The sequence below is a fragment of the Dasypus novemcinctus genome, chromosome 26 (assembly GCF_030445035.2).
Source record: "Dasypus novemcinctus isolate mDasNov1 chromosome 26, mDasNov1.1.hap2, whole genome shotgun sequence".
NCBI classification, from domain to species: domain Eukaryota; kingdom Metazoa; phylum Chordata; class Mammalia; order Cingulata; family Dasypodidae; genus Dasypus; species Dasypus novemcinctus.
Genome location: NC_080698.1, coordinates 47,998,881 through 48,025,532, shown reverse-complemented (window position 1 = coordinate 48,025,532; position 26,652 = coordinate 47,998,881). Strand labels below are relative to the sequence as shown.

At 44.0% G+C, this 26,652-nt stretch overlaps 1 protein-coding gene and 1 non-coding gene across 2 annotated transcripts; one reads left to right on the top strand and one right to left on the bottom strand.

Moving 5' to 3' along the window:
- Positions 1–11,713: 11,713 nt before the first annotated feature.
- Positions 11,714–22,211, bottom strand: JAGN1 (jagunal homolog 1). Its single transcript, XM_004452678.5, has 2 exons — positions 21,973–22,211; positions 11,714–12,688 (listed from the first exon to the last, which is right to left on the bottom strand). Exons 1-2 carry the CDS (start codon positions 22,059–22,061, stop codon positions 12,226–12,228), a joined length of 552 nt encoding a protein of 183 aa, XP_004452735.1. The 5' UTR covers positions 22,062–22,211; the 3' UTR covers positions 11,714–12,225.
- A 770-nt stretch (positions 22,212–22,981) lies between these two features.
- On the top strand, positions 22,982–23,085 carry LOC111762802 (U6 spliceosomal RNA). Its single transcript, XR_002795823.1, has one exon. It is a non-coding gene; the product is annotated as a U6 spliceosomal RNA (small nuclear RNA).
- Positions 23,086–26,652: the final 3,567 nt, after the last annotated feature.

The following is a 26,652-nucleotide window of genomic DNA, read 5'->3' as shown; positions in this document are numbered from 1 at the left end:
GGAATCAAGAAATCTGGCTTCTATTCCTTCCTCTGGAACCTGGGGCACAAGCAAATTGCTCAACTTCTCTGGCCTCAGTTTCCCTAACTGTATAATGGGCAGAATAATATACTTCATCTCCATACTCTCCTTTCCTCCCACATGGCTGAAGAACAAAATGGGAAGCCAGAAAAGAAAAGTCTTCAGGACAAGGCTGGAACTGGCAAGAAGCATACCTGAGCAGATGCTGGCATCTTGGGTCTTCTACAGAACACGAGCCTACAAGACTTTATGGATTTCCATAGAGGAGGTGGAACCATCCCCACTGAAGGCCTGCACAGGGGAGCAGGGCACACTTACTACCCAGCCCCTCTTTAGCCCCCTTCCCTGGAGACATGCCCCAATGTTAGACTGTAAGTCATTTAGATCAAGGGGGGTAATGATGTCAAGTTTCTTAAGTCCTGAAAAGCTACAATACAATTTTTAAAAAGGATTATTTTGGAGTAATGAAATTGTTCTAAAAATTTTTGTGGTGGTGAATGCACAACATTGTGGTTATACTAAAAGCCATTAATTATACACTTTGGATAGATTATATGGTATGTGAACTGCTTAATTTAAAAAAAGGATTAATTTCTTGAGTAGAGAAAAAGCTATATATGCAAAGGTGATCAATGTAGCATTATTTGTATAGTACAAAATTAAGAAAATTAGAAACTGCCAATTCTCAACCAGTGTGTGAGCATTCATTTAGTAGGCACTGAGCTAAGCAATGAACACATAGAGTTTGAAGAAGGAAGACAATCCTGCTTTACAAACTGGAGGTAATAATAGGAAGTTCATAGACCTCAACATTTGTAACCCCAATAGTTGGGATAAGCTGAAAAGAGAAACACCTTCACAAAAGGAAACAATTGGAATCATAAATATCAGTCACTGTATTTTTTTTCAATCTAAATAGGATGCTCTAGGTCCCTGTTAGGTTGACAACAGGAGGACAAACATCTGTTCCTGTCTGATGAGTCCCACTTGTCTCAGCCTAGGCAGTCCCCCAACACTCACATTTCCACTGAGAATGGCCCACGGGGCTAGTGCTCATTCCTGTGGGATCTGACAGTAGTTGGAGCCACAAACAGCAGGGGCAGGGCTAGGCCCCAGCACACAAGGGCTGTGTGGAGAGGAGGACCAGCCATGGACGGCAAGGAATCAGGCAGACCTTCCCGGGAAAGATGGAAAGAAAATCAAATGATGGAGTGCAAGGGGCTCCCTCTGCCTCAGACAAGTTGGATCTGAGGCTGAGCTCTGCCAGTTACATCCTGAAAGTGTGACCTTGGGCAAATTAAGGCACTTCTCCAAGCCTCTGCTTCCTCATTCATAAAGTGGGACTGTTGTAAAGATCAAGTAAGATAATGTGTGGCAAACGCTTTGTAAAGTAGAAAGCATCATAGAAGAGGAGGATTATTGTTACATTACTGACAGAAGTGAGGGCCCAGGTTAAGGAGGGAATAACACTTAGGGAGTGCCTGGAGATGAACACATGGCTCTTTGAATCCTTCCCACAAATCAGAGGCAACACAGTCTTTATCGCACAGTCATTTCAATGGCACTGCTATACTCAGAAACTGAGGCTCAGAGGGGTTAAGTAAACTGCCTGAGGCCACACCTGGAATCTGGGGCAAATCCTGGCTTGTCCTTATTCCAAACCCTGTACTTTTTCCTTGACACTATGCCACTTCCCAGGTTGGCAGAAAAAATTAGAATGTCCCTAAAAATAAAAAAATAAAAAACAAAAAATAAAATTAGAGCGGAGGGCTCCCTGGGGAGCTGGAACAAAAGGAGGTGTTCGGGGCGTGGGGCAGGGAATGAGACTCACCAGTGAAACTGCCATCCTAAAGGTACAGGGTCCAGCAGGGAAGAGAAGAGAGAGGTATAATTAGTAAGAACTTCCATCCGGCAGGAACATGCTGCCTGGAGTCTTTGCCTCAAATCACCTACTTCCAAGGCCCATAAGCTAACAGCCATCCACTTGGGCTCTTTCTTCCCACCTCCACCCTGCCCAGGACCTAGGCCACCCATTGAGACTGTGTAGAGGACACGCTGAGGCTGCTACCAGAGGACGGAGCACGGGAAATTGGCAAGTAGGAGAGGGCAGGCAGGAGAGTGGGGAGCTTTAGCAGGCTGTGCCAGGCAGGCGTCCCCACCTGGCAGTGGCTCATTACTACATGGGAGGCCAGCACACAGTGGGCACTGCAGTGGGCCAGGTAGAGACAGCCAGTCCTGGCAGAGGCAGAGAGCCCGCCGAGCAGCAGGAAGGGAGGCAGGAGTAGAGCTGTAGGTCTGGGGCTCCCCATGGACATCTGTGGGATCAGGGCTCCCAGAACATGGCTGCACAGCCTGAAGGTGGGCAGCAGGGCCTTGCCGTGCAGCAGCAGGGAGTGTCGTGCCAGCTGTGCCAGCTGGAGTCCTCGCCTCAGCCTGCCCCAACTCCACCCTGCCCCAAAGCTCCTCCTCAGTCCTAATGAGCCTGCCAGACCACATTCCTTCTTCCCCAAGCAGAGGGACTGAGGGACTCTTGTCCCCCAGAAAACTTGCTATGGCAAAGGAGTAACAGGAGAGGAGCCAGCTCTGGGTTGGGGGTTTGGCAGGCTGTGCCTTTCTTAACCTCTTCTACTGAAACTCCTGCAGACCTGACCCACACACTAACACACCCTCGGGACTTAGGTCTCTCCTGGCCCCTGCAAGTGCTTCATCCCTTCACTCAGGGAAATGTAATAATAATAAAGATACATTAAGCATGATTCTGCACTGGATGTTGGGGATAGAGATAAATGAGACACCATTTAGCACTGCACAGAAATAAAACAAGCACTATGGGAATCACATTTGCCCATACCCTGCCTCCCTACCTGGCTGACTCTCAGGATGATAGCCCGGCTTTCTGTCTCTACCCACTAGCCAGTCTCAGCTACCCTGGGCAAAGGATTCCATGCCAAAGGGGCCTCCTGCTTCAAGGATACACTCAGCAATAAAGCCTGCCCAGGAAGCCCCAGAGCTCATAGCTGAGCCCTGGAGCAGAGAAAGGGGGCCCCACGCACTGACCTCATTTCCTGTGGTTTCCACTACTGTAGAAAAGCTGATGAGGCTCCAACCTTTGTGACGACCCACCCCATCATCTCACAGCTTTCTCCTGTTTATGGAGCATTTGAGCTGCTTCAGCCCTCACCTGAAGTGACACAGTGCTAACGTAGTGGTAAGAAAGTTTGGGGCACACCTACTGGGTTAAGGCACCTTGAGATTGTTACTGTCCTTCTGCAACTCAAAATGGACCACCTTTAGTAGCCAGACTGCAGCCTTCTTTAGGTCAAGCCTAGTTCCCAAGCCCTCAGGTCCACTGCCTGAAGGCCCAATTCACCCATTATTCTAAAAATACCTTCTAGCTTTTTTTTTTTCCTTCTAGCTTTAGCGGAGAAAGATGTCATTAAAAAATAAGAATGCTTTCTCACTCTTTGTTTCCCCGATGCCTAGCAGTGATTGTCATGAAATAGGAGCTCTATAGTTGAGTAAATGCAATTATGTCCTATTTCATCAAGTAGTAGTTTATTTCATATTCCACAAAGGAGTTTAATATTTGACCCACCTAACCACCTTGTGAGACAGGTGGGATTGATGGTTTTCATTTCATAAAGAGAGAAATAGGGAAACAGAAAGTGATTTGGTCAAGGTCAAAGAGCCATCTAAGAAGTCACTAGCCCAGGCAGCTCCATTTCTGCCAGCCCCTCCCAGTTCAGCCTCTTTCTATCCTGATGGTCTCCCTGCCCATTGACTCATCTAAACTCTGCTCCTAGGAAACCAAAAGGGTCAGCTGGACGCAGTACTGCCTTTTGGCTCTGGAGGCCATCACTATAAATAAGTACGATACTCAGAGAAGAAAGGGTCATCTAGCTGGTCTAAAGATAGGTTTTGGGGCGGTGGACTTGGCCCAGTGGTTAGGGCGTCCGTCGACCACATGGGAGGTCCGTGGTTCAAACCCTGGGCCTCCTTGACCCGTGTGGAGCTGGCCCATGTGCAGTGCTGATACGCGCAAGGAGTGCCGTGCCACGCAGGGGTGTCCCCCATGTAGGGGAGCCCCACGTGCAAGGAGTGCGCCCCAGAAGGAGAGCCGCCAGCACGAAAGAAAGTGCAGCCTGCCCAGGAATGGCACTGCCCACACGGAGAACTGACACAAGAAGATGACGTAACAAAAAGGAACACACATTCCCAAGCTGCTCACAACAACAACAACAACAAAAAGCGGAAAAAGAAGACGCAGCAAATAGACACAGAAAACAGACAACCGGGATGGGGGTGGGGGGAAGGGGAGAGAAATAAATAAATCTTTTTAAAAATAATAAATAAATAAAGATAGGTTTTGGGCCTTCCCCCCAGTTTTCACCTAACCAACAGTGGTATAGATAGATCTACACAAATACTGAGTTCTCTCCAATACTGGGGGCATGAAGTGAGACCTGGTTCTATTCTAGAACAGTCCTCCTTTTTGTATCCTTATATCTATCATCTGATCTGCTCTCACAGTGGAAATATTTGGTTATTTGTTTCCTAAACCTAGCTAAGGAATGGCAGGAGAGGCAGAAAAGAAATGTAGGGAAAGGAAGGGAAGGAGGGAGGAAGAGAAGAAGGAAAGGGAGAAAGAGAAAGAGAGAGAGGGAGAGAGAGGGGGGAGGAAGAAAAGGAAAGGAAAGAGGGAGCACGCTGAAAAGGAAAAGGAATAAAGATGAGAAAGAAAGAGGGAAAGAAGATAGAAAAGACAAGGAGAACTACATTATATTTACTGTCTTGCTGGTTTACTTATTTATTGCAGAGACTGTTCCAAAAAGAATTTTAAGGTTAAAAGCACAACCTGGGGAAGGGGAGGGGAGAAGATAAACATTTACTGAAATCCTGGCTCTGGGTCATCTGTTTTGCCCACTTTGTCTCATGTGTCGCTATCATAAGGATGGCTATTTCCAACAGATAGGCCTGCGTGATCCCACACTACAAATGACAAACATTTTTTAGTGATAAGGTGATTTATTGCAAGTGTACAAGCAAGTGTATAAGTGTACAAGCAAGTGGGGGAATCTTCACAATATCAGTTAAAAGTAAAAATGGGAGCTAGAGTTTTTACAGGGGAAATAAATAAAGAAAAAAGGGTAGTTGAGAAGAAAAACAAGTAAAAAACAACAACAACAAGTGATGCCAGGGGTCTTGTGAGGAGGGTAGGTGCAAATTCTCAGTTCTGGGTTGTCTCAAGTACATCCAACTTGTCCTTGATTTCAGCAGGTTCAAGGCCTTCCTTAGACAACCGCTCAAGGATATCAAAATTTTGGCTCCAGGAAAAGTTACAGATACACACCATTCTGTCTGGTTTTGCTTTGAGATGTTATCTTATTCCTGATAGTAAAACTGAGAAGGTCTGGTTAATATCCTCTAGGAAATTAAGTGCAAAGAGTAAACTTCTAAAGTTAGATTAATAGAAAACCAGCTCAATTAGTTTTAGAATTTCAAAGCTACTTAAGTGAAGAAATTTCAATAAGCACATTTTCCAGCTATAATCATTTAATTAGTACTACAACCCTTGAAGTCAGTCTTACTATCCCATTTTGCGGACTAAGAAACATACTCAGGAAGATCAAGTAACTTGCCCAAACACACACAGGTAAGAAGTGGAGAGTTGGGACTCTCCACCACATCTTTCTAGCTCCTTTTTGCTAGAACACACTGCTCGGAAAGATTTTTGGGAAATTACGCTGTAGTCCAGAGAAAATACTAGATTTTGCAGTGTCATGTTGTTGGCAGGATTGACAATGTGAAGAAAGGAATTGGAATCATCGGAAAAAAAACAAAGGAAAGTAGGTCTTCTGAGAGTGAGCTATTAGTGGTCAGACTTCTCAGAGAGCAGGGATTGTTGGGCAAGTGCCAACAAGGGAGGAGTAACTCAGTAACTAGAACAGAAGGTGGCTAGCCCGCCTAAAGGCAACAGAGGTGCCTTCAGCCCTGACGACTGTCCTCTTGGAAGGCGGTTGAGGCCTGTCTCACTTGTGGTCTATGACTGAGTTGACCCAGACTTCATGCTCTAATAACTTTTAGTTGGGGATCAAGCCAGGAGCTTGGGAGATACATGGCAGGCCCCTGCACATGCGCAAGTGCAGAGTAAACTGGGGTGTGGAGGGATTGGGGGGTGTCTTGGGCAGCTGTTTCTCTTTAGTCATAGCCTTCCCCATGCATGGATACTGGTCAGACCATGAAGCAGCATCTCCAGACTCTTCCTGTAACAGGCAAAAGTCTACTAGAACAACAGTGCCCACTGTTAAGGCACCCTGGACAGGAAGGTCAACCCAATTAGACCACGTAAACCAAGAGTAGACAAGTGTCCCTTCCTTACTTCTGCTCTTCCAGAAGGGATCAACCTCCAGAAACCTGAGGCAAGAAATTATGCCTAAAATAAGAGGCAGGGAGGCCCCATCTGACAGAGAAACCCAACGTCACTCATCAAGGGAAGGATTCTGAGATTTATTAAGCATATATGATGTACTAGATTGTTCATATACATTATCTTAGTTATACTCACAGCAACTTTGGAAAGTAGTGACTATAATCCCCAACTATGAGATCAAACACAGAAGCTCAAGCATTTTGCTCAAGACAAAAGGTAGTAAAATTCCTGACTGAATTCCTACCGAGGTCAGCCTAATTTCAGAACCTGTGATCATGTCACTACACCAAACTGCCTTTCTTAAGGATCTCTAAGGGCCCGTCCAACAACTACATTCTCTAGTTCCGTATCTATCAGGGGAATGACAATCATCCCTCACATTTATATAATGCTACATAGTTTCACAAATACTTTCACCTTAGTTGATCTTCAAAACAACCCTGCAGGGGGGTGGGGGGTATATGGGGACCTCATATTTTTTGAATGTAATATTAAAAAAATAAATAGACAAAAAAAAAAAACACAACAACCCTGTGAAATAAGTAGGGTTGATCCTAGCCCTATGATTAGTAGGTGGGTTGGTACTTGAACTTGTCTTCTGATCCAAGTACTGATCTACATTAAATTAAGATCCCTTTTAAAAGGGATGCTGTTGGGAAGTGGATGTGGCTCAAGTGATTGGGCTTCTTTCTGCCTACCATATGAGAGGACACAGGTTTGATCCCTGGAGCCACCTGGTAAAAAAAAAAGCTTGCCTACATGGTAAGCTGAGTGCCCATGTAGCAAGCAAGTGTCTGTTCAAGTGAGTCACGCAGCAAGATGATGACACAACAAAGAGAGGCGAAGGGGAGAGTCAAGGAGACATGCAACAGAAACCAGGCAATGAGGAGGTGCAAATGACAGGGAGCCTCTCTCCACATCAGAGATCCCCAGGATCAAATCCTGGTGAATCCTAGAGGAGGAAAAAAAAACCAAAACAAGAAGAGAAGACAAGAGAAACAGATACAGAAGATCATACAGTGAATGGACACAGACAGCAAAAAAATATCAGGGCGAGGGCAAGGGGAAGGGGTAGGGGAAAAAAAAGAGATGCTGTTTGCTTCAGGAAACACTGCAATCAGGAGGGAGGAAAATATTATTGTAAAAGTCCAGGAAAGCAAAATACCAACAACCAAACAGTCAAAAACTAAAATAAACCATTTTTTTCTGAAGTGTTGATAATAATAATGGGTCTTTAGAGGAACTCTAAGACTGTAAACTACTATTCTAATAACCAAAGAAACTTTTAACCTAATTTCTTAAAAAACATTAAATATTTTACATTCTAACTCTTTGAAAATTAGCCATCTGTGCTAAGTGCACACGGTAATTTCATCATCCACACATTTTCATTCTGCTCTTCTCTCTTCCCCAAATTCTACCCCTGCTTCAGTTTAGTTCTTTTCTCTTGTGAAATACATCCTAACTTCAGCCTACATTAGGGAAAACTACTTCCTTCAATAAATCCTGGGAAGTGGACTTGGCCTAGTGGTTAGGGCATCTGCCTACCACATGGGATGTCTGCAGTTCAAACCCCGGGCCTCCGTGACCCATGTGGAGCTGGCCCACGCGCAGTGCTGATGTACGCAAGGAGTGCCCTGCCACGCAGGGGTGTCCCCGCGTAGGGGAGCCCCATGCGCAAGGAGTGCGCCTCGTAAGGAGAGCCTCCCAGCGTGAAAGAAAGTTCAGCCTGCCCAGGAATGGTGCCGCACACACGGAGAGCTGACACAACAAGATGATGCAACAAAAAGAGACACAGATTCCCGTACTGCTGACAACAACAGAAGCAGACAAAGAAGAACACGCAGCAAATGGACATGGAGAACAGACAATTGCGGGGGGAGGGGGGGGTGGCGGGGAAGGGGAGAGGAATTTTTAAAAAATTGAAATACATTTAAAAAATAAATAAATAAATCCTGAGCACACACTATATGCTAGGGATGAGCAAGGGGTGAGGAAAAGACATGCAAACTAATTCTGTCAATAAGAGGTAAAAAAAAAAAATGCATGTGAATTCAGACAAAGAACACATATTCCTTGAAAGAGAAAGCTCCAGTAAATGAGTGTAAAAGCAGAAAAGGGAAATTTTTAAGTAAAGGAAAGAAACTCGGGAAGCATGGAATTTAATGGGGATCCATAAGAGTTTCAGTTGTCTAAGATAGTGTGTTAATGGGAGTATCCGGAGAAGGTTGGAATGGTGGATTGGGAGTATGCTTTGAAAAGCTCTGGAAGAGAGCTTTAGAAATTCTGGTCATTCCAAAAATAATAGCACATAGTAGGGACTTGATCATGGAATAATATTCTAGAGCTGTACTCTTGGTATACATACCTGCACACAGGGATACAGAAGGAATGGGTATGAAGCAGAAGGCAGAGAGTTAAATTTTAGATGATAATCAGGACATCTAGAAGAAGTTCTCCAGTTAGAAGTACTACCAGTACCTAACAGTGACTGAGTACATGCATAATGCTCATAAAATAAAAGAGTAACTAAAACTCTGGAGAGCGCAAAGCTGCAATTATAGAACTGGACATCATCCAGAGATAATAAACAGCAAAGGAACACACTTCTTTCATGCAATAAATATTTACTGTGTGTCAGACATTTAGGTGTGAAAAGGTCTTTAGTTCAATCACAGATCTCTTTCCCACTTCTAATTATTTTTAACTTATCTACTCCACACCATTAGCTATTATGTTCATTAGTTGTTTCACGTGTGTATCATGTTTTGCCTAGCTTTCAAGCTCCCTAGAAGAAGGAATACTTTAAAATTCTTTTGGACACATAATGCAGTATTTGATACGTAACTGATACTTTATCACTAACTGAAAAACATATATCCAATTAAAAGAAGAGCCCATAGGTTCTGAATAGCCAGGGGCATCATAAAAGGAAAAGAGAACCCTCATCTCTGGACTTTAAATCATACTACCAAGCTATAGTGGTAAAAGCAGCATGGTACTGGCATAAAGACAGATACATAGACCAGTGGAACCAAATTGATGGCTCAGAAACAGACCCTCACATGTATGGTCAAGTGATTTTTGACTAGCCTGTCAAACCCACACAGCTCAGGCAGAAGTCCATTCAGCAAAATGGTACTGAAAGAACTGGATATCTATAGCCAAAAGAAGGAAAGAGGACTTCTACCTCACACCTTACCCAAAAATTAACTCAAAATGGATCAAAAAACTAAAAATAAAAGCAAGAACCATAAAACTTCTAGAAGAAATTGTAGGAAAATGTCTTTAAGACCTGGTGGCAGGTGGTGGATTCTTAATGGAGATAAGAGAAGGACTGAGATGGACTACTGATGTTTAATGTATGTAGAAGTTTTAATTAACTTTACTGTAAAAGTGTGGAAATGTATAGAATGGATGGTAAAAAATAGTAACAGCTAGTTTATAAATTGGACTGTGGCTGAAAATGGTAGTCTAGGGATGTAAATGCCAATTGACAGAATGCTAGAGAATAATCTAGGAACTGAATAGCACAGTAAACCAAGAGGTGGATGAGAATTGTGGTTGATGGTACAAATGCAAGAGTGTCCTTTGTGAGCTAGAGCAAATGTATATCACTAATGCAGGGTGTTTGGAACACATGGGAAAAATACAACTGGAATGACCTATGGACTGTGGTTAGCAGTAATAATATAATATTCTTGCATCTATGCCAAAGATGTACTGTGTTGATAATGGGGCAGTATGGAAAATGTGAGCCAAATATATACTATGGACATAGTAACAATCAGATGATATTATCTTATCTGTAACCAATGTTCCACCACAGTGTAGTGTGTTGATAGAGGGGTGTTGCTTGGTAATTCTGCATATGTGCATGATTGTTAATAAGTTTACAACTTCTGTTATAAAAAATATATTTAAAAAATAAGGTGTATTGGGGGAAAACACACCAAATGTAAGATAAGGAGTATAAATAGTAGAAAGATTTTGATAATATTCTTTCATAATTTGTAACAAACATCTCACGACAAAGCAAGTTGTTGGTGGAGGGTTGATGTATGGGACCCCTGTATGATGTTATGCATGTTTGCTTTGTGGGTTCCCAACTTTTATTATACATTTGTTTATGTATGTTCATATATAAATGACATAATGTTGGTAGGGAGGGATGGTAGGGTTGGATAATAGCAATATTTTGACAGTGTTCTTTAATCACTAGTTAAAAAGGTTTGGGAAGCGGACATGGCTCAATTGATAAAGCGTCCGTCTACCTTATGGAGGGTCCAGGGTTTGATCCCAGGGCCTCCTGACACATGTGGTGTGCTGGCCCACGCACAGTGCTGCCACACACAAGGAGTGCTGTGCCACACAGGGGCGCCCTTATGTAGGGGTGCCCCATGTGCAAGGTGGGTGCCCCACAAGGAGCTGCGGAAGTGAAAAAAAGCGCAGCCCGCCCAGGAGTGGCGCCAGACACATAGAGAGCTGACACAGCAAAATGACGCAACAAAAAAGATGCAGATTCCTGGATGCCGCCTGATAATACAAGCAGATGGAGAAAAACACACAGCGAATGGACACAGAGAGCACACAGCGGGGAGGGAAGGGGAGAGAAATAAATAAAAATAATTTAAAAAAAAAAGGTTTGACAGTGTAAGGTGGTGGTGGTAGGGTGAGTTATGGGAATCCTGTATGATGTTATGTATGTTTGTTTTGTAAGTTCACAACTATTGCTATATACTTATTGTTTATGTTTGTGTGTGGGTGGTGTATTTCAATAAAATAATTTTTTAAAAGGATAATATCAGTAATATTACTAACAACTAGATTACTGAATAAAATAACTTTTCTGTTAAAAAAAAAAATCCTTAACTGGTGGGTTGATATATGGGAGCCCTGTTATGATGTTAGGCACGTTGTTTTGTAAGCTCACAATTTCTACTATATACTTATTGTTTATGGATGTTCATATAGTAATATTAGGCTACAATAAATTTTTTTTATTAAAAAAGAAGAGGCCATAACTCAAGCTGGATAAATGAGAATGGGCGATTTTACAGAAAGAGAGATTATATGTCTGACCCATGGTAGTTCTTGTCACTCCACTACAAGGATAGAATCACCATTTAGGCTCCCTATGCTCAGCCCCTTCTCTAGGGCCACTTTCAAATTTCTCAGGGAGCTTCAACCCATCTCCTAGTGTCTAAGGTCATAAAGCAACACGTTTTCACACTCATCAAATCCCAAACACAAGGCACAGAGTGGAGAGGGTAGTCATAAGTTTATTAAGTTCTCTTTAATTAAATGCTTTGCAATGGAGACCACAGCCTGTAGGGGGAGCAGCTCCCAAATGTTTCCTGCCCCACAATGGATAGACTGAAGTAGAAGTTGATTTATTTCCTATTTCCTTCAGTATTGGTGGCTAAGGGGTGATGGATGCAGGTGGATAGAATGATCAAGAGGAGACAAAGATGAGGCTCTGTCTTGAAGAAAAATCCAGAAGGGCCTCAACTTCAACCAGCTGAAGGCAAGTATCTGTTTCACAGCTTTTCATTATCCAGTTCCAATCAACCCCATCCAGGAATAAATTAAATACAGTTTTGCCACCTCAGATGATGAAATAGGAGGGGATTTCCACAACTTGGGTTTAGTTAGCGCTAGCTGCCAATATCACAGGGTAGGGAATGGAGATTTTTGAATAGTTTCCCTATGCTCTCATTCTGCTCAAGGGAGGCCCAGGCTTCACCACCACAAAGCAGTCCATTGGGCAGGCTTCATTTGCGCTTCTTCTCCTGTGTGCTGGTAAACCAAGAGTCTAGGAGTTTCTTGCTGTAGTATAACTGCCAGGCATGCACTTGGACTGCCAGTATCAACACCAGGTACATGACGGAGACAGCAGAAAAACCAAAGAGGAAGCGGTAGGCCTTGCCATGGCGGTAGAGCTGCTGTGCAGCAGGGAACATCTCCATGCTGCCATAAATGAGAGGAGCAATGGAAAAGAGTCCCATACTGATCATGGAGAGCACCAGGTAGCTAATATTGTTACGGGGGAAAGAGAGAAGACCCAAGAGAGTGGGCACAATACTCAGCAAATATGGGTACTCCCATTGATAGGGCATGGCCACCTGGTCATGCGACAAGAGCCTCAGGTGTCCCACGCTCATCTTGGCAACCAGCAGCACCCACAAGACCAGATGCACGTAGATCAGCTTCTTGATTTCATACTTGAGGGTCACACTGTAGGGCAGAGCAGAGGGAGAAGAACCTTTCATTCAAAATTTTCTGACCACCAACTATATGCCAGGCAACTGTACTGGACACTGGGATATAACTGTGAATGAGGGATGTAACTGTGGAAAGATGGCAGAGAAGGAAACTCCAGGAATCAGTCCCCCCTCCAAAACTATTAACAAGCAGGAACTGTCTGAATCAACTATTTCAAAACTCCAGAGTTCAGTAAAGAATTGTATAGCATCCAGAGAAGAACGTTAAGAGGCTGGTAAATTAAATACCAGTAAACCGTTCTCTCTGCATGGCAGTTACCGTTGCCCTGTACCCACTCTTGTGGCAGGTAGCAGTGCTGTCTGGCCCCCGGCTTATCTTGCTGATGACAGAAAGGAACATAGAAATCTACTTCCTTGAGATGTGGGGGGAGGGCGGTCATGGACCAATCACCAATCACTGCTTTTGATTAGCTATTTCAGGTTGCTGGGAGCCCAGTACTGAGGGCAGTCACTGTTCCAACTTGCCCTGGATACAAGTGGTGGCGGAGATTAACTCCTTCAGAGCTGTGGAGGACAGATGAAGGGTTGCATTTGCTGGGCAGGGACTGAGTCAAGAAAGCAGACTTTTGGGGAGCTTCCTGGCCCTTCATTCCATCCCCAAGGCAGTTTGGAGCCTGCCAGGCTCCCTTTGTGGGTCCCTGACCTTGTTTTAACTGGCAAAGAATGACTTGGAAAACTCTTTTCCCAGGTGCCCCCTCTCCCAGAATTTGCCCTCCAGACAAAAACGCATCCTGAGACAATGAAAACCTTGTAAGAAAAAATAGAGGTCAGCGGCCTGGGGCAAAGTTTACCTGCTTTAAAAGTCTAGTAGTAGTAGGAGAGATTTGTCTCCAGGGAAGTAGAGGGGCATTCAAACACCTGTAAACAGGGGATCTCCTGATGCCACTAGCAAGCACAAGGCCAGGGCAAAGACAGGGTCAGAAAAGACAGGGAAGACCAAGTACTTTGCATTTCCCTTGGGCTGACCTTGACAGGAGGGCTGAATTCTGATGGAGAGCCAGCCAACTGCAAAGGAAATTTTCAAAAATGGTGAAAGGTGTCTTTTGCTTAAGTTTGCTTGGTTATGTTAGGTCCTGAAACTCAAGAAAATCTCTGTCCTTTCACCAGCTGGTTACAGACTCAAGAAACAGACATCTCAGGGAATAAATTCCAGAGTTAACATTTTAAACATTATACAGTGTGTAACAAAAGATTACAGACAAAGAAACAGGAAACGATGGTATAGCTAAATAAAGAGGATAAAAATTCAGAAAACATCAACAAAGGAGACCAGATTGTGGACATACTAGACAAAGACTTAAAAAAAAAAAAAATAGATCTTCAGCATGTTCAAGGAAATGAAAGAAAACATACAGAGAACAAAAAGATATTAGGGAAACAATGAATGAACAATCCAAGAATCTCAATAAAGATATAAAGAAATTTTTAAAATGAACCAAACAGAACTACTGGAGAGGAAGACCACAATAAATGAAAAGAAAAATTCTCAGGAGGGTTTCAATAGCAGATTAGAGCTGGCAAAAGAATCAGTGAACTTAAAGACAAGATAACTGAAATGAGGCTGAACAACAAAAAGGAAAAAACAATTATAAAAGTCACAGATAGCTTAAGAGTCCTCTGGGATACCATCAAACATATATACACATTATGGGAGACCCAGAAGGAGACGAGAGAGAAAGGGATATTAAAAAAACTAAGGACAGAAAACTCCCCAAATGTAGCAGACGACAAAAAGCCCAGAAAACTCCAAAAATCCTAAACTTAAATGCCCCATCACATAGTGATCAAGTTGTCCAATGCAAAGGACAAGGAAAGAGTTCTGAAAGCTGCTAAGGAAAAGCAAAGTGTTATGTATAAGGGAGTCCCAATTAGATTAAGTGTCAATTTCTAATTAGAAATTATGGAGGCAAAAAGGCAGTGGATTGTCTCTACTTGCAGGAAGATGGTGTCAGAGTAGGTAGGTAGGGCTCAACTCTCTCTCACAAAAATAAAAGAGGAAGAGCAAAAAGCTGTCCGAGGAGCTGCTTTGGGGATCTGTAGACCAGGAGAGGACTGTGCATCCTCCAGGAAGGTGAGGGACAGAGAGACAAAGAAACCAAAATGAAAACCTCAAGTTACTAACCCCTCAGGCTGGGTACAGCACCCATTTCCCACCCTCAAGGCAAACCGTCTGGATAAAACCCATGTTTCACTGTAGCCAACTGACAGGGGAACATTAGTCTTCATCCTTGGATAGAGGGAGGGTGCGGGGGGGTTGGAGGTGGGGCAGAGAGTGGTTTCTGTTCAGTGAATTTGACCAGCAGAGCCCACAGTGAATCTTGGCTCTGGCCAGACCAGAATCACGGGGAAGTGATGGTTGAGACACATCTTTGGAAAAAATCATCTACACTCGCCATCTACTGGCCGGCCAGAAAACCACAAGGAGTAAAACTGCTTTCAGGAATCTCTCATCCCAGACCCCTTGAAGCAGATCTGCACCCCATTCGTGAGTCCCTGTCACTATTTTGATAACTTAAGTGGAGGAATTTACAGACTTAGAATAAACTGAATCAAAAATCAAAGAACAGGGAAGTAGATGTGGCTCGGGTGACCGGGCTCCTGCCTAACACATGGGAGGTTGCTGGTTCAGAACCTGGGGTGCCTCCGAAAGAAGGCAGTGAGCTCGTGCAATAGGCAGGTGTGGTAAGCTGACACAACAAGAGACACAAGAAGAAAACAGCATATTAGAAGACACAATGTTGAATAAACTTTAGCCAGAAAAAGAAAAAAAAAAAAAAGACACAATGAAACAGGGAGCAGGGGTTCCCAGTGTCTTCCAAAGAAGATAGCAAGCTGATGCGACCAGCAGGTACAGCAAGCTGATGCAACTGTCAGGTGCAGTGAGCTGATGCAACAAGATGACGCAACAAGAGACATGGGGAGGAAAACAGAATGAGAGACACAACAAAGCATGGGGAACAGAGGTGGCTCAAGGGATGAGATACCTCCCTCCCACATTCGAGGTCCTGGGTTCAGCTCCAAGTGTCTCCTAAAGAAACAAGGAAGACAAACAGACTCCGTAGTAAAAAACAACACTGGAGTGGGGAGAAATAAATAAATAAAATAAATCTTAAAAAAAAAAAAAAAAATCAACGTGTAACAAAACCAGTAGGCAGGGAAGCGGACTTGACTCAAGGGATAGAGCGTCTGCCTCCCACATGGGAGTTCAGGGTTCAAACCCAGGACCTCCTGACCCGTGTGGTGAGCTGGCCCATGCGCAGTGCTGATAAGCGCAAGGAGTGCCATGCCATGCAGGGGTGTCCCCCACGTTAAGGGAGCCCCACGTGCAAGGAGAGCCACCCAGCACAAAAGGAAGTCCAGCCTGCCCAGGAGTGGTGCTGCACACACGGAGAGCTGATGCAACAAAGAGAGACACAGATTCCCAATGCCACTGACAAGAATACAAGCAGACACAGAAGAACACACAGCAAATGGACAGAGAGAACAGACGAGGGGGGGAGGGGAGAGAAATAAATAAAAAAATAAAATTTAATTTTAAAAAATCTTTTAAAAAAAACACAAAAAACCAGTAGGCAAGAAAGAGGACCATCAGAGTAAATTCACCAACATATTCAGATGCCTAGAAAAATTACAAGCCAAACAGGAAGAGATGATCCAGCCAAAGGAATAAACCAAAAATCCTGATGAGACACAGAATTTAAAATAACTAATCAATGATAATCACACAAATCTCCTACATCAATTCAAGAGGTTGAAGGAAAATATGACTACATGGATAAAAGGTATTAAGACGACAAAACAATTTGAAAGCCCACACCAAAAAAAAGTAAAAGAGCTGATAGGAATGAAGGACACAATGGATGAGATTAAGAATACATGAGGGAAGCGGATTTGGCCCAATGGATAGGACATCCGCCTACCACATGGGAGGTCCAAGGTTCAAACCCAGGGCCTCCTAACCCGTGTGATGAGCTGGCCCATGTGCAGTGCTAATGCACGCAAGGAGGGCTGTGCCACACAGGGGTATCCTCCGCGTAGGGGAGCCCCATGCGTAAGGAGTGCGTCCCATAAGGAGAGCCGCCCAGTGTGAAAAAAGTGCAACCTGCCCAAGAATGGCACTGTACACACGGAGAGCTGACACAGCAAGATGATGCAACAAAAATGAGACACAGATTCTGGGTGATGCTGACAAGAATACAAACGGACACAGGAGAACACACAGTGAGTGGACACAGAGAGCAGACAACTGGGGGGGCAGGGAAGGGGAGAGAAATTAAAAAAAAAAAAAAAAGAATACATTAGAGAGGAACAGATGTGGCTCAAGCCATTGTGCACCTGGTTCCCACATGGGAGGTCCCAGGTTTGGTCCCCAGTGCCTCCTAAAAACAAAAACAAACAACCAGCAAACAAATGACAAAAACCGACTCAGGGGAGTGGATGTGGCTCAAGCAGCTGGGTGCTCCCCTCCACATGGGAGGGCTCAGGTTTGGTTCCCGGTGCCTCCAAAAGAAGACACACAAGACAGTGAGTTGATGCAACAGGCTGGTGTGGTGAGATGACGCAGTGAGGCGACACAACAAGAGACACAAGCAGGGAGTGGACATGGCTCTAGCAAGTGGGTGCTTCCCTTCCACATAGGAGGTCCTGGGTTTGGTTCCTGGTGCCTCCTAAAAAAAAAGACAAGCAGAGATAGAGAGCACACAACAAACAGACACAGAGAGCAGATAGTGAGTGCAAACAATTGGGGGATTGGTGAAAAATAAATCAATCTTGTAAAAAAAATACATTAGAGGGGAGCAGATGTAGCTCAAGTGGTTGAACGCCAAAACCACCTAAAAAAAAAATTGGAGGCATGTAACAGCAGATTTAAACTGATGGAAGCCAAGAGTTGGTAAACTGGAGAACCAAGCATCTAAACTTGAGAAGACAGGAGAATAGAAAGAGAAAAGAATGGGAAAAAATGGAACAGTTCTCATGGAACTGAATGACAACACAAAACACAAATATACACGTTATCGGTATCCAGAAAGAGAACAGAAAAGGGATGGAGAGAATATTTGATGAAATAATGACTGAAAATTTCTCAAAGCTTCTGAAAGACATAAATATCAATACCCAAGGACAGGCAGTGGACTTGGCCCAGTGGTTAGGGCATCCGCCTACCACATGGGAGGTCCGCGGTTCAAACCCTGGGCCTCCTTGACCCATGTGGAGTTGGCCCATGCGCAGTGTTGATGCATGCAAGGAGTGCGCTACCATGCAGGGGTGTCCCTGTGTAGGGAAGTCCCACTTTCCATAATGACAAATATCAGAGATAAAGGATGGATTCTGAAAGCAGTTAAGAGAAAAGCAATGTATCATACACAAGGAAACCTCAAAAAGACCAAGTGCTGGGAAGCGGACTTGGCGCAATGGAGAGGGCGTCCGCCTACCACTTGGGAGGTCCACAGTTCAAACCCAGGGCCTCCTTGACCCATGTGGAGCTGGCCCACACGCAGTGCTGACGCGCACAAGGAGTATTGTGTCACGCCGGGGTGTCGCCCGCGTACAGGAGCCCCATGCGCAAGAAGTGCGCCCCATAAGGAGAGCCGCCCAGCGCGAAAGAAAGTGCAGCCTGCCCAGGAGCTGACACAACAAGATGATGCAACAAAGAGAGACACAGATTCCCAGTACCGCTGACAAGAACACAGGCGGACACAGAAGAACAGTGAATGGACACAGAGAGCAAACAATTTGGGGGGGGTGGGGAGGGCAGGGGCTGGCAGGGTAGTGGGGGAAGGAGGGAGGCAGGAAGGAAGGAAGGACCAAGTGCTGATCTCTCAGTAGAAACCATGGAGGCAAGAAGTGGTATTATGTATTTAGGTACTGACAGAGAAAAAACTGCCAGCCAAGAATTCTTAATCGGGCAAAACTGTCCTTCAAAAATAAGGGTGAATTTAAAGTCTTCACAGACAAACAAAAACTGAGAGTGTATGTTACCAAAAGACCAGATTTACAAGAGATACTAAAGGGAGTGCTACAGCTTGAAAGGAAAAAACAAAAGATAAGAGACTGGAAGAGTGTAGAAATTAAGATTAGTAAGGGTAACTTAAAGGTTAAAAGACAGACAATAGTAAAATTATGACAATGGAAAGCCAAAGGATAAAATGGACAAATTAAGTAATGCCTTTACAGTAATAACAATGAACGTTAATGGATTGAATTCCCCAAGCAGGTACGTGGACTTGGACCAGTGGTTAGGGCATCCACCTACTACATGGGAGGTCCGCGGTTCAAACCCCAGGCCTCCTTGACCCATGTGGAGCTGGCCCATGCGCAGTGTTGATGCATGCAAGGAGTGCCGTGCCACGTAGGGGTGTCTCCCGCACAGGGGAGTCCCATGCACAAGGAGTGCGCCCCATAAGGAGAGCCGCCCAGTGTGGAAGAAAGTGCAGCCTGCCCAAGAATGGTGCTGCACACATGGAGAGCTGACACAAGATAACGCAACAAAAAGAAACACAGATTCCCGTGCCACTAACAACAGCAGAAGCAGACAAAGGAGTCGCAGCAAATAGACACAGAGAACAGACAACTGGGGTGGGGGAAGGGGAGAGAAATAAATAAAAATAAATAAATCTTAAAAAAAAAAAAGAATTCCCCAATCAAAAGATACAGACTGGGAAATGGATGTGGCTCAACCAATTCAGCTCCTGTCTACCATATAGGAGATCCAGGGTTCGATGCCCAGGGCCTCCTGATGAGGGCAAGCTGACCCACACGGGAACGTAGTCCTGTGTGGGAAAGCTGCCCCGTGCAGGAGTGCCGGCTGACGCGGGGAGCTGGCACAGCAAGATGATGCAACAAGAGACAGAGGAGAGAACATAAGACGTAGCAGAACAGGGAAATGAGGCAATACAAGAGAGTAATCTCTCTCCCACTCTGGAAGGTCCCAGGATCGGTTTCCGGAGCTGCCCAATGAGAATACAAGCAGACACAGAAGAACACACAGCAAATGGACACAGAGAGCAGACAACGGGGGGGAGTTGGGGGTGGCAGAAATTTTTAAAAAATAAATCTTTAAAAAAAAATACAGACTGACAGAATGGATGAAAAAATATAAGCCACCTATATGCTATCTAAAAGAGACTCACCTCAAACATGAGGACACAATCAGGTTGAAAGTGAAAGGATGGAAAAAGATAATACACTAAAAATAATAACCAAAAAAGAGCTGGAGTAGTGATACTAATATCAGATAAAATAGATTTTAAACGCAAAACTCTTATAAGATATGAAGAAGGTCATTACATGTTGTTAAAAGGGGAAATTCACCAAGAAGAAATAACTTATTGCGCCTAAACTGGGTGTCCCAAAATACATAAAGAAATAGACCCTCACATCTACGGTCAAGTGATTTTTGACAAGGTTGTCAAGTCCACCCAGCATGGCCAGAACAGTCTATTGAATAAATGGTGCTAGGAGAACTGGATATCCATATCCAAAAGAAAGAAGACCCCTATTTCACATCTAATGTTAATAAAATATAGTCCCTGCCTGAAAGCTGGGCATAAGGAATAGAGCAGGAAGAAATATCACTAAAAGTGGGAAAGCTCTAGTAAATCTACGTTCCAAGATACACAGGATCATAGGGTAAGAAGTAATTAACTCTTTAAGGGATGCAATACCAGAGAAGACTATCTAGAGGAGGATGATATTAGAGCTAGGCTCTGTGGGGATGGGTGGAGATGAACAATCCATGGGGAAGTAATAGCATACAGGTAAAAAGATATGAGTATTTGTGCTCCAGGAAAGTGACTGGGTGAGGCAGAAAGTGTATGGGTAAAGGCAGTAGTGGGATATGAAGTCACAAAGACCATGGAGGAGTTAGTTTAAAGGCAGAAGGATAACAAAATTGTATTTAGAAAGATCATTCTCACTGTATCCTAGCAGTATAGCCTAGGAGGAGGAGGTATTGGCAGCAAGGAAACCAACTCAGGCTGCCTCTACGTCTCTAGCTAGTGTAGATTTTTTCATTTAAAGGAAGCACATTTTTCTCTTATCCTTCTAATTCTCTCTGGTCTCATGTATTCCCTCCTCACATTTCCAGAGTTGCAGTTCCCCTCTGGGCAGGCATGAGAACACATGCTTGGGTTGTAAGGAAGTAGGGCCTAAGGAGGAGAATGAAGTTAGGGTCCAAACAGCTTGTCATTCTTCAAAACTCTGGAGAGATGTGAAGACCATTCTAGAAGAACTCAATGGGTTTAAAGGGAAAAAGTACTTTTTAAAATTTTTATTTTAAAATATTCATTACAGAAATGCAGGAAAGTAGAAAGAAAAAAAGTATTCAGTCACTTCTAGACTTAAAGGTCTATGAAGGCAGGGAACAGTTCTGTTTCGTTAAAAAAACTTTTTTTATTGATAGCGTAACATGCATACAGAGACCAGATTTGTTTTTGCTGTTATATCCTCAGTGCTTAGCACACTGCATGAAGAAAAAAAGCTCAGTATTTTTGAATGGATAAACAAATGTAGAAATAGCCCTTATGTAGTGGGGGTGTTCATAAAAATCGTTTTAGGGAGGAAATGCTGCTGCCACCCCACCCCCCTCCCAAAAGACTATAACATATTAACACAAGGGTTCTTTACTTCTTCCACGGACCTCTCTTGCCCGTTAGGTGAAAACCACAGACCCCTTACTAAGTTCACACTAAACTGTTTATTATTTAACAAATCACACTCGCACCAACATGTCCCCACAAAAATAATGTTTTTCTGAATTTAAATTCAAGCTCAATGACCCCTTGTTAAGAACAAGATACCATGTATTAGGCAGACTCCTACTATGTGCCAGGCCTAAATGCTAGGTCCTCTACATGAATTATCTCACTAATTCTTCACCAAAACCTAACGTAAAGGTAGACTGGATTATTTCCCCCTTTTGTAAATGAATCCGAGGTTCAGTGAGAAATTTGGTAATTTCCCAAGGTCACTGTGTAGGGACTGGATCGAAGTGACTCCGGAGCCCACGTAAGGCTGGAGCGCCTCAAGGCAGAGAAAGGCAGGTCAAGGGGTGGAGCTCGGGGGGTGCCGGGGATTCTCAGAACTGGGGACAGGCCCGGGGCCATCACCGGAGAAGGGAGCTGGCAGGTGCGTGGGGACTGGCTGGGGAGTAAGACCCTGAGGCCCGGCCGTCGCTTCCGAGGCCCTGCAGGCTCCGGCCTGGAAGAAGGCCTCAATGCTCCTCGCCTCACTTCATACCTCATCTGGTAGTGCATGGCGACGCGCTCCCGGTGCTGAAAGTCGCTGCCGTCGGTGCCGGCCGCTCTCGGGCCTGCCCGAGACGCCATCGTCCCCGCCCAGAACCCCAGAGCCCCTCACGCCGCCGAACTGCTCTCCACGAACACCCGACTAAAACGCCTGCAGACCCAGGTCGCGCCACCGAGCTCAGCAACCCCAACAGCTCCGTGGTTCTGAGAGGAGAACTTCCGGCTTCTCTATCTCCGGAGGACCGACTCTGTGGTTCCCCCAACGCGCACGCGCACGTTCTTTCACTCTCTCGGACCCGCCCCACCCCGTCCCTACCGTCCCCTCCAAGCACCCGAGTCTTTGGCCACCTGCTGGAAAGTCTGTCCAACGCTCTCCTGTTTAAGACGCAGCTGTTTCACAGTTGCGGAAAGGGATGCTTGGAAAGGTTCTGTAACTTTCACACAAACAGTTTCATAGTATTTCCCCTCAGATTACTTATTGCAAAGAGAAAATGGTCACTTTACAGTGGAGAAACCTGGCGCGACCCCCTTAAGGATCAAAGTTAACCTTGACCAATAGACAAACTGATACTTTGTGCCTCCTGAGACACTGAGGACACATCACTTCTGTGATATTCCTGCCCCCCTACCCCAACAAACAAAAACGGAATCTTATGAAGAAATGATAGACAAGCCCAAATTGAGGGACATTTTACAAGACAGCTGGACAGCAATCTTCAAAACGTCAAGGCCGTGAAAGAAAAACAAATTATTTGAAAATGAAAACTTATGTAATCTGTAGGGGGAAAAATACATGTACTGAGCAACCATTTTCTGGGGCATATATGGAAGAAAGTAGCCTAGGCTGCCAGGTTCCATGATTGTTGCTCCACCAAACATTCAGTTCTCCTGCATCTGTCTATGAAGCTGAGTGGTCTGAGCCAGCAAGAACACATCTTGCTTTAGAATTCTCAAGGCCTGTCACTCTGCTGCGTTTCTTTGCTGTCAAAAACAATGGAAGAGTGCTTACTTCATCACATATACTAAAATTGGAATGATTCAGAGAAGATTAGCATGGCCACTGTGCAAGGATGACAAGCAAATTCGTGAAATTTTCCATATTAAAACAAAAAGCAAAACAAAGAGTGTGTCCTGGGCACAACTGCAGAGCAGATGATGCCATACCAATCCTCCTCTAAAACATAATGCCACTTGCTCTAACAGCTAATAAACACCTCAGTCAAGCAGCAATATGTAAGACCTTCTCAAGAGCTCAACCAACTGGAACCACATATTTTCCAGTCCTATTAGGAGCTCCTAACTGGCCAAATGAATTGGATCCACATGATAGAACTTGGACCATTTTCTGTGAGTATAATGGTAAAATCCCAGCCACAGGCCACCTGTTAGATGGAACAGTCAAGGAAGGACATGCATGGGGTAAAACACAGAACATCCTTTACGTGACTGAGTCCCAGTTGCTTATCTTTGTTCAGTCCATAAATAAAAAGGCCTCCTCCATCTGTGACAACTAAGAGTGGCCCCCCTCCTCCTGTAATCTTCCTGACACACCCTGGATGACAGAAGTCATTCAGTTGCTGGGGCAAAAGCACATCCTCCTTATGACTTGTCCATTGCTATTCACTATCCCAGGCGGAAGACTGTGACTTGACCAAGCAGCCTGGGAGGCACAAGGCCCTTGCTTCATTGGGGAGGCTCCCCAGGAGCTTCCAGGAGGTGCCGGGAGGTCCTGCCTTCTGGGAAGGGGCAGGTGGGGGAGGCAGGACAATGTGGGGAAAGAGAACTGCGGGAGAGGGACCACCACCCAATAATGTCCTTCTGAGTCTTTTCTCCTCCATTATTAGATCTTGTCCGGGTAATGTATTATGTTTAATTGTCATTGTCTCTTTGGTTAGTTGCTCTTTTTTTTTTTTTTATTATGAAAACACATATAAAACATAAATTCTCCCATCTTAACCACTCTCAATCATACCATTCGGTGGGATTAATCACATTCACAATAAAGAGGCAAGTTTACCACCATCCATTAGCAGAACTTTCCCATCTCCCCAAGCAGAAACCCTACACTCATTATGCATTAACTAACCATTGCCTCTGACCCCCTCCCCTGTAACCTGTACCCAGCTCCTGTCATTATGAGTTTGCATATGCTTCAGTATTTCCCTTATGGCTACCATGAAGCTTAAATTTAACATACTAAATATATAACAATCTCATTTTTTTAATGGCCACTTAGCTTGAGTAGCATACACAAACTATTTTCCTATACCTCTCCGTCGCCCCACCTTTATGTGGTTTTTGTCACAAATTACGCATTTATACATTATGAGTCTAAAACATCTGATTTATCCTTACATTTTATGCATCTACATTTTAGATTCCATAGGAATTAAAAGGGGATTACAGGGCAAACCTGGAGGACATTATATTGAGCGAAGCAAGCTAGACACAAAAGAACAAGTACTGTATTATTGTGTTACTATGAACCAAATATTTTGTGAAACATTGTCTGATGCAAAAAAAAATTTTGTATGCATCCAGTACATTTTATTGAGAAATAGTGTTTTTATTCAACTGTGTTTTTTCTTTTTCTTTTTTAAATTGTTTGTATTGTCAATTATTAAATGTACAAAATAAAGTTTAATAAAAAAAGGTGGGGGCGGCGGACTTGGCCCATTGGTTAGGGCGTCCACCTACCACATGGGAGGTCCGTGGTTCAAACCCCAGGCCTCCTTGACCCGTGTGCAGCTGGCCCATGCGCAGTGCTGATGCGAGCAAGGAGTGCCCTGCCACGCAGGGGTGTCCCCCGCATAGGGGAGCCCCACGCGCAAGGAGTGCGCCCCATAAGGAGAGCTGCCCAGCGCGAAAGAAAGTGCAGCCTGCCCAGGAATGGTGCCACACACATGGAGAGCTGACACAATAAGATGATGCAACAAAAAGAAACACAGATTCCTGTGCCACTGACAACAGAAATGGACAAAGAAGACGCAGCAAATAGACACAGAGAACAGACAACCAAGGTGGGGGGGAAGGGGAGAGAAATAAATAAATAAATAAATCTTTAAAAAAAAAAGGTGGGGTTACAGGGAAGCAGATGTGGCTCAACCAGTTGGGCACCTGCCTACCACATGGGAGGTCCCGATGTCTCCTAAAGAAGATGAGCAGACACCTGCAGCAACGAACTAGAGCCCACATCCCACCACAACAAGCAGATGTCTAAATGAGCATATGACACAAACCAACAGACACCACAGTCCATGGGGAGCAGATGTGGCTCAGGCCTTTGGACACTCACTCCCATGTGGGAGATTCCAGGTTCAGTTCCTGGTGCCTCCTGTAGAAGGGGAGCAAACAATGAGCAGACTACTGAGAGAACCATCTGGGGGAGGGGAGAATAAATAAAAAATAAGTAAATAAATAAATCTTTTTTTTTTAAAGTGGGGTTACAAGTATGGCCAATTGATTTTTCGAAAAGGATGCCAAATCCATCCCAGAGGAAAAGAATAATTTAGTCAACAAACAGTGCTGGGAAAACTGGTTTTCCACATGCAAAAATATTAAGTTGGACCTCTACTTCACACCATATGCAAAAATTAACTCAAAATGAATCAACAACCTAAATATAGCAAAACCACAAAACTCTTAAAACATAGGTGACAATCTTGGGAGTGGATGTGGCTCAAGTGGTTGACTGCCTGCCTCTCACATGGGAGGTCCTATGTTTGGTTCCCTTGGCACCTCATTTAAAAAGAAAATGAGAAAACCACCTCAGGGGAGCCAATGTAGCTCAGTGGTTGAGTGCTGGCTTTAACTAAAAAAAAAAAAATCTTTGTAACCTATTTGACAATGAATTCTTAGCTATTTCATCAAAAGCACATGCAACAAAAGAAAAAATAGGTATATAGGTCTTCATCAAAATTAAAATTTTTTTGTGCAAAGGATATTACCAAGAAAGTAAAAAGACAACATACAGAATGGAAGAAAATATTTGCAATTACATATCTGATTAAGAGTTTAATATCCAGAATATATGTAGGAGATAATGCCGAATTCTATTTGGGCAAGAGATGTACTTAATATACAAAGCAAAAAACAACACAGTGACTCCTGGTGGCAAACTAACAAAACCACAGCGCTCATATCCATGGAAATAGTGGCATGGTTTGTGCTAATTTTATTTCATTTCCCTGATCTATGTTCAGATTTTTTTGCCCATTTTTCTTTTGGGTTGTTGATCTTCTTATATTCCACATACATTTATATATACATATATTGAGGAGATTAGCCCTTTAAAAGATGAGTTGCAATATATGTCCCTTATTGATTATATGTCTTTTGACTTTGCTTAGTGTTACAAGTTTAATGGACAGATTTTTAAAAATATAGTTGAATTTATCAATCTTTTATGGCTTTTCAATTTTGATTTACAGCTAGAGTCCTTCTCCACTCCAAGGTGTCTCAAATGATTTTTATGCACTACAGAGTTGGAGAAGCTTGCTCAGACATCTGCTTTCCCCACTGGAATGTGAGTTCCCCATAGACAAGTTCAAGGACTGAGCTTTCGTGTCCCCAGCACCCACGTAGAGTGAAAGCTCAAGAAATGTTTGTTGAATGAATAAATTCTAACAGAGGCAAAATCATCCTCTTCTTCTAAGCACTGTGAAGAATCCTC

Coding starts and splice junctions, on each gene's coding strand:
- JAGN1 (XM_004452678.5), bottom strand. CDS start 22,061: ATGGCGTCTCGGGCAGGCCCGAGAGCGGCCGGCACCGACGGCAGCGAC. Junction 12,689..21,972: donor GCCATGCACTACCAGATGAG/GTATGAAGTGAG, acceptor TCTGCCCTACAG/TGTGACCCTCAAGTATGAAA.